This window comes from Nicotiana attenuata, chromosome 2, assembly GCF_001879085.1.
Source record: "Nicotiana attenuata strain UT chromosome 2, NIATTr2, whole genome shotgun sequence".
In the NCBI taxonomy this organism is placed as follows: Eukaryota; Viridiplantae; Streptophyta; class Magnoliopsida; order Solanales; family Solanaceae; genus Nicotiana; species Nicotiana attenuata.
Window position 1 is genome coordinate 13,248,408 of NC_031990.1, and position 8,464 is coordinate 13,256,871.

The 8,464-nt window shown below is 40.2% G+C and overlaps 1 protein-coding gene across 1 annotated transcript; it reads right to left on the minus strand.

The window, feature by feature from the left end:
* LOC109216694 lies at positions 1,590–2,090 on the minus strand. Its single transcript, XM_019380879.1, has 2 exons — positions 1,815–2,090; positions 1,590–1,661 (listed from the first exon to the last, which is right to left on the minus strand). Exons 1-2 carry the CDS (start codon positions 2,088–2,090, stop codon positions 1,590–1,592), a joined length of 348 nt encoding a protein of 115 aa, XP_019236424.1.

Consider the following 8,464-nt stretch of genomic DNA (forward strand, 5'->3'; position numbering starts at 1 on the left):
AAGAAGATCTTCGTGAGTCTTCTAACAAGGTCAGTTTTTTAGAGAGTTCACTCGCTCCTCTACAAGCTTCTTATGATTCTGCCCTGGCTGAAAATGAAAAGCTTAAAAACGAGATTGATCAGTGGGAACAAGAATACGAGATTCTTGAGGACAAGACTATAATGGAAGTGAGTTGGGCAATTTTGAACACACGCCACGATACCCTAGTGGAAGTTGGCCAAGAGGGCTTTAGTTTGGATGCTGAGTTAGCCAAAATAAAAGAGACTGTTGAAAAAACTCAGCAAAACCAAGACTTCCCTTCTCCCACGGCTGATATTCCCGAGCACATTGAAGATGATATGGGTACGGTGAATGCTCCAACTCCTTCAAGCCATCTCGAACCTTCTGCTGCTAATGACCCTGTTTCAGATCCTTCTTCAGCCCCTTAGTGAAAAGTTTATGACATGTTACTTTCCTTTTTTTTGTGGAATGTGGTTGTAACCCCCGGTCCCATTTGGGGGTTTAGTTTTTTGGAAATGATAAGTCCCCAGACCTTTTCGGGGCACTTTTGTATAAATGACAAATAGTTTATGACTAAGTTTTGTACTTAGTCTGAACTTTTTAATATTAAGAAGTTTTCTATTTTAACTTAGTTATTTTGAGCTTCTGTTTTGCTCGTCTTTGCCTTTATACTTTAAGGACTTGTTAATTAATTCGTGGGTTTATGTCTTACCCGTTTTTTTGCATTTTTTATCTTATAAAATGCTTTATTAACTTCATGTATTTTCGAATCACACATGAATTTTATAAAAGAGGGCCCTTTTATTTTCGACACTTAATGAAGAGGATGTCTCAACTTCATAATGGTGTAAATGTACGACAAAAGAAATAGGAACACACATGTTTCTTGAAATAACTTTTATAAGGTTTTTCATTTGAACTTTGTCAAGTTTAAATAACATCTTACATGTGTTTAAATAACTTCTATAACTTTTCTCGTAACTGTTTTCTTTTACAACAGATTTCAAAAGAGAAAATAAAACTCAAGGTTTTCCTTTACAACCTCTTTCTTACACTGCCTTTAACCTAGATATCATAAAAAATTTGAAATCTATAAGGTTTTTCGAATGGCTTTGTGTTATTTGGATCGTAACTTTGCTCTGAACTTGACTCATTTGATGAGTAGACTTTGAGGCTTTGATTTGTACTTTCGACTATCTTCTTAGTCTTCTTTGCCTTCTTTATACGTATGACGTATATTATATAGTCCCCCAAGTGTTTGAGCTTTGAAGTATGAAATCTCGAGCACTTGTTTACTCCTCTTATTTGGTCATTTCCCTGAAAAGAAAAAAACATACGGGACTCAAAGGTGCGATTATAGATGAAGACTGCTAAATCCGTTTGAATTTTTATCAGAATAAATTGTAACCCTAGATCGGGAATTTATGTTTTTCCGCGTGTCTTGCAGGTCGTGACTCATCATTTAGTACGGGTTAGCGTTTTTCCTATCATCTAAAATCGTTAGTAAAATTCTAATAATTCAAAAAATAAAATTCGAAAATGAAGGTACCTGCCCGTGGATACTTCTTTTCCTTAGAAATAATATCTCTTCAGATGAACGACATTCCAATATGAAGGTAGAATCTTACCATCCATTGTTTCCAGCTCGTATGCTCCATTTCCTGCAATACCGTGAATCTTATAAGGCCCTTCCCAAGTTGGACTTAACTTCCCGCGTTAGCCGCTCTCGTGGATTGAAAAATATTTTTGAGTACGAAGTCCCCAATCTTGAAGTATCTTAGGCGAGCTTTCCGATTATAATATCGTTCCATAACCTGTTTTTGTGCTGTCATTATTATTAACGCAGCTTCCCTCCTTTCCTCAAGTAAATCTAAGTTTATTCGCATTTCTTCTTCATTAGATTCCTCAGTTGCTTGTGCATATCTCGTGCTTGGCTCCCCTATCTCGACTGGGATCAAGGCTTCATCTCCGTATGCCAGTGAAAATGGTGTTTCCCCCGTACTTGTTTTTGCTGCCGTGCGATAAGCCCATAAAACACCAGGTAACACCTCTGGCCAATTGCCTTTGGATTCCTCCAATCGTTTCTTCATATTGTTGATAATGACTTTATTCGTCGATTCAGCTTGTCCATTACCCACCGGATGATAAGGTGTTGAGGTAATCCTTTTGATTTGCCAACTTTGAAAAAACTCTGTGATTTGTCCGCCTATAAATTGTGGGCCGTTGTCACATACGATTCCCTTTGGTACGCCGAATCGGCATATGATATTTCGCCAAATGAAATCTTTGACCTCTTTTTCTCGTACTTGTTTAAAAGCACCTGCTTCTACCCACTTAGTAAAGTAATCAGTGAGTACTAGCAAAAATCTTACCTTGCCTTTTGCTTGTGGCAGTGGACCCACGATATCCATCCCCCACTTCATAAAAGGCCACAGAGCAATGACTGGATGTAACAATTCTGCAGGTCTATGCATATTGTTACTGTATCTTTGGCACTTGTCACATTTAGCTACAAAGTTTTCCGCTTCTTGTTCCATTTTGGGCCAATAATAGCCTGCTCTAATCATGGTTTTCACTAAAGATCTTCCTCCCGCATGATTTCCACAATGTCCCTCTTGTATTTCTCTCATCACATAATCTGTTTGAGAAGGTCCGAGGCATCTTGCTAAAGGACCACCGAACATTTTGCGATAAAGATTGCCTTGCTTTAAACAGTAGCGAGCAGCTTTTTTGCGAAGTGCGTGAGCTTTTTTCTTATCTTCAGGGACATTTCCATACTGCAAAAAAGCGACAATCTCGTTCCTCCAATCCCAAGTTAAATTATTGAAATTTACCTCGTTTTTATCTCGATCAAGTACTGAATGGAATAGATGTATTACAGAAGCATTTTCATCATTTGTTACTTCTGTCGCAGATGCAAGATTAGCTAAGGCGTCTACCTCAACATTCTCCTCTCGTGGTATCTGCACAACTTTCCAGGTTTCGAATAGTCTCACCAGATCTCGTGCCTTCTCCAGATATTGCTGCATTCTTGCATCCCTAGCTGTATACGTCCCCAGCATCTACTTAACTACAAGCTGCGAATCGCTTTTGATTACGACCTGCTCTATGCCAAGTTCGCGTGCCAGTTCTAAACCTGCAATCACAGCTTCATACTCTGCTTCATTGTTAGTCACAGGATGACATTTTATAGCTTGTCGTATGGTTTCACCCGTAGGTGGTACTAAAACAATTCCCAGACCTGCTCCTTTCACATTTGATGAGCCATCAGTAAATAAGGTCTAGGTTCCTAGATTAGATCCATTGAATACTTGTAGTTCTTTTTCTGCTTCTGGTCGCATCCCTTGGCTAAAAACGGCCAAAAAATCTGCTAACACCTGTGACTTTATTGCAGCTCTAGGTTGATATGCGATGTCTTATTTGATCGCTATCAACTCCGCACTACTAAAAAGTAGCAAGAGAGGGTCGCAATAGCTTTTACCCGATTTAGGGTCGGGATCAAATCCTCAGAGAGCTAGAAGTTGGAATCGAGTATCTATCTAGTGTAGAATTGAGTATGTGTTCTTAATTACACTTCTATTCATTTTTGTGATTTTCTTTATAATTCTACTTTTAACAAACTACAAATTGTAAATTAAGCTAAGAGTTAAATTGCTACAAGTTGTTCAAATAGGTTTAAAAGGCACTAGGGTAGTGACTACCGCCTAGGTGGTCAATTGACGGGTACTTAAAACTAAGGCATGTTTGACATGTTTGGGGAGTATGTTATAACCGTTGCACGACTTTACCCACTCTACACCTCTCGGTGGTTTGAGTGGTTTTGCCCGAATTGGCTTTCTCAAGACCAATTGGGTATGCAAATTTGCACAAGCAACTAGGGTTCAATTCGGTATTACTCTCTCGAGGTTTAACCCTTTAATTGGGGCTATCAATCTCTTGAGTACGCCCCAATTTATTGTTGGACCAATTTCGGAGACTTAGGCTCTCTTTCTCAAGAAGAGCTCAAGTCAACTCAACACAAACTAGTGTTTGCAACCACTAATTCAGAAATTAATCATGAAATTGGCCCAAATAACAAACACCCATAGTCAAATTAGCCCTAAAATACAAGACCCATCAATTAACCACACTAGGGTTGAGCCACAACCCTAGCTTATGGGTCTAGCTACTCATATTCAGAGAAGAAAAACAAGAAATAGCTGAAGATAAACACATATTAATTAATTGCTAAGCTAAATACAAAGATTCAATGAAGGAAAGTAAGTAAAAATGCCCAAAATGGCTAAGAAAAGTCGACCCACGAGCGCAGCTGATGTAATACAATATCTGATACCCTAAAAATGGAAAAAGAATCTATTTATATTAAGCTGAAAAATCTGGAAAAGATTTCCCCTGCGGGGTTAGTGCGGACCGCACTGGGCTCTTGACTTCAAAAATTTCACTCTCTGAACTTGGGCTTCACGGACTGCATAGAATGGACTGCGGCCGCGGAGGCTTCTAGTGCGGTCCGCACAGAATGGACTGCGGACCGCACATGCTTCAAAGCTCCATTCTGCATCTTCTCTGAACCTTGGCTCTGCGGACCGCAAAGAATGGTAGTGTGGCCGCATTGCCTTTAGTGCGGACCGCACAAAACCTAGTGCGGCCGCACTGCCTTAATGCCTGAAGTACCAGATCTCTGAATCTCTCAGTGCGGACCGCACAAAGTATAGTGCGGCCGCACTGGGCCCGTTTTGACTGAACTTGACTTGTCTTTGGCACTTGTGCAAGTTTCACTCCTTTTGAGCCGATCTTTGACATTTTGTCACTTTGTTGATCAAACCTGCAATCAAGCACAACTTGTGAGCCTTTTGGGACTATTTTGTATGAATATTTGATCAAAGAATAAGCAAGAAGGAGTATAAAATGCGTCAAAATCTCTAGTTATCAACTCCCCCAAACTTAAGCTTTTGCTTGTCCTCAAGCAAACAAAATAAGACCCACCCCTTAAGAGAATATCCAAGAAAAATTTCAGTTGTCCTAAAGTGACCTCAACTAGCCTCACTTGGGACTAACAATTGCCCTCAATACAGATGAATCTTTAACAACATTTACTCTTTGAAAAACCATGGATCAAGTGAGTCAGAAGAGCATCAAGAGTTGACTCGACGCATCAAAGAACTCTTTCAATTACTTTGGTCATTGTGGAACCCAAACTCACACATCCTCAACTCTCCCTAAGCAATCCTCACCTTTAAGATAGTGGCACTCTGAACGAGGATAATGGGAATTCACTCATCTCTCTCAAGAAAAAGCCACAAGTCCGGCTTTAGGTACCATATGCTTGCCCCTTATGTGAGTATCTACTAATGTAAGCTTCATTCAACTCAAGATCATATAGGGCTTTAGTGGAGACATTGTGAAGGCTTTTGGTTCAGGGTAGGAAATGTTTTGGTCTAAGTAGGTTCCATCTTCCCTTATGCACTTCTTTTGATTCATTTGGCATCCATTCACTTGACTCTTTGAGTCGTTTTATTTCTTTCAAAGGGGTTAGATAGACATATTGTCACTCTTTCTTATGCATTTCAAACCTTTTCTCCTTTTTCAACTTTCCACACCTTTCATTTTTTGCTTTTCTTTGAATCCCTTTTTATTCTTTTTCATATTGAACTTTCTTTTTGTCTTTTTGCTTTTCTTTCTTTTTCATTGACTTTCCTTTTCTTCATTTTTGTGCCTTTTTACCAATTTGTTGCAATCCTCTACTCTCCCCCAAACTTATACTTCACCCATGTGTTAAAGGAAAGATCGGGTGCCAAGAGAGGGTATCTTTGAAAATGGGTATAGGCTTGTATCATGGTTATTAAAGGAAAAAGGTCTANGATTTCCTTCCATCATTTGTTTCTCAGTTCTTACCACATAACACTTTCACAATCACACACCCACATTTGGTTTGTTTCCATTTACTTGCACCATCATATCGTAGACTTAACCAACAACATTCAAGGCACATAAATCACAAGAATTCACAAATAGTTCACATAAGTAAACACATACTTCCATGTCGACATCCTCAAGCTTTTACAACTTTGCACATAACAAGATAGGCACATCAAATCACTTCTCACAATCACATATAACTTGGTGGTATGGAAATCAACTAAGGCAATCAATTCACATATTCTCATACAAGGTACACATACCGTATGCTCGTCACAACAAGGAGGATCCTACAAGAGTTAAAGTTAGCCATACATACCTCGTTTAAGCTTTCCTTAAGTTACTACAACGTTCCGAAAATTCTAGCAATTCCAATCTAGTTTGAAACATAACAAAATTGAACACAAATTAGAAAGGTATTCATGGTTTCAGCTCATTTGAGCATTTTATCAAATACTAGTTGAGCATCTTAATCTCAAATCTCTTTTTCAAGGTTTTCCTTCATTCCCCAACCAAATCTTTACTTATTTAAGTTAAACAATCTTCCCATAAAACTAAGTTGAACATGCATGTATACACAGTATTAATACACCCAAGAATCATACCTTAATAACCCATCTTATACTCCAAACTCGAAGTTAAAACCTAGGGTATAGAATCTTACCTCTTAGATGAAGAACTTGTGATTGGGATCTTTGATTCTTGAAGAATGATGCAAGTTTGGATGATTTAAATGTTGGGTTCCTCCTTCTCTCTCTAAAATGCTCTCACCTCTCTCTAAAATCAGTAGAAAATGACCCCAAAATGAACTCTAAAGCCTATATATTAAAATGGGGTCGGGTTATAAAAATTAGAAAATTAACCCTCGGATGTCAAGTCTGCTATAGCAGAATCCACCGCAGAATGGGTATGCGAGCCGCAGATTCGTCGCAGAACTCGTTGCCCAAAACTGGGCTGTTCTGTCTCAATCTGCGACCATTCTGCGATCGCAGAATGGTTATGCGGTCCGCAGAGTTAAATCTGCGATCGTAGATTTCACACAGAATCGCATTTTCCAGCTTTTGGTAATTTGATCATAACTTTGTGTAGGAAGGTCCAAATTACGAACGGTTTGAAGCTTTGGAAACTAGACTCGAAGACCTTTCATTTGATAGGTTATCCATCACCTAGAACCTTATAGATATTTAGATATGCTCGTTCAAAGTAGGGAATAGTGCAAGATCGTTGGGAATTTTAGCCTATTATGGACTTTTCCAATTTTTCTTAGACTTAGGCCTTTCCTTGGATCCCAAATTACTTACCGTAAGACTTATACACATATTTACCAAATCCAATGGATGTACACCATGTTAATATCACATAAAAATATTATAATAAGCCTATGTGACACCACGAAATCTTGAATTACTTAGCGAAAATTTTCGGGGCCTTATAAGTCTGCATCCAGTTGTTGATACTCATAAGTGCCTGGCTCAATCTGTGGGCAGTAATAGGATGCGCCCGGGAAGATGGAATCTCCGGGCCTGCTGAGGTGGATGGGCCAGCAGGAATGGCTGTGGATGTGGATGGACTGGGAGGGACATCTGTGGAAGTGGAGGTAGGCTCAGCAGGAGCCACTACCACGACTGGCTCTTCAGACTAGCCAATTGTAGTAGTAGTTGTACCCTTTAAGCTCTTGCTCTTGGGGTTGTCATCCCCCTGCATGCTATACCAGGAAAAAGGAGCCTTTGCTTTGACTTTGACATCGAAGGGCTTCTTGTCCACTTTCAAGTCCCGGAAGTACATAGTGAGAGTGCTGGGGAAAGGATAGTTCCGGTCATGCTCTGCACCCACTATAGAAATGATTCTGGACATCACATTCCCCACGTTGATGGGGTACCCTGCCATGATAGAAGCCACTAACACAGCCCGCAAAAGAGGAAGGGCTTTGTCATGTAGCGTGGGATCCAACCTGCTACATACAAAAGTCTCCCACCCCCGTGCCTCAAAGTTTAAACTCCTTCTAAGAATTTTGACTCCAGCAGTCAACCAGTCAGGGGTGGTACCTGGGATTGCCAGGTACTGTGCTAGCCAGGGATGAACCTCCTCATCCATTTCTAATTTTGCCATGTACAAGGTCTCATCCTCATCATTGAGGCCAAGGTATGCGTTGAGGTACTTCCCTTCAAATAACACCTTCATATTCCGAACCTTGGTCACTTTGGAGCCCTTTTTGATGTGGGCTACATTGCAATAAAACTCCTTGACCATGTGTTCATTGGCATCCACACACTCTTCTAGAAAATGTTCCCAGCCCACTCTAGTCCTAAACAGTCTCTGCACGTTGGGGTTGTGGGGTAGTAGATCTCTATCAATGAAGCTCCTCTCCGGAATCAGCTTTCTCACCGGTCACCACTCCCGAAATTTGTGCTACGCCACCTCACTAACGAATCTATCTCACCAAACCTCCGGCTTCCTCGTTCTATCAACACCCCCAACCCTTGGTTCTTCTCCTTCTGCTACCTCTTCATCTCCCTCTACTTCTTCCTCAGCACCTACTGCACCCTCT

What these genes read in the sequence shown, in the direction of transcription:
- LOC109216694 (XM_019380879.1), bottom strand. Translation starts at nt 2,090, where the DNA reads ATGAAGAAACGATTGGAGGAATCCAAAGGCAATTGGCCAGAGGTGTTA. An exon ending in TAATGACAGCACAAAAACAG is followed by an intron (nt 1,662 to 1,814) that starts GTTATGGAACGA and finishes ACGGTATTGCAG; the next exon opens with GAAATGGAGCATACGAGCTG.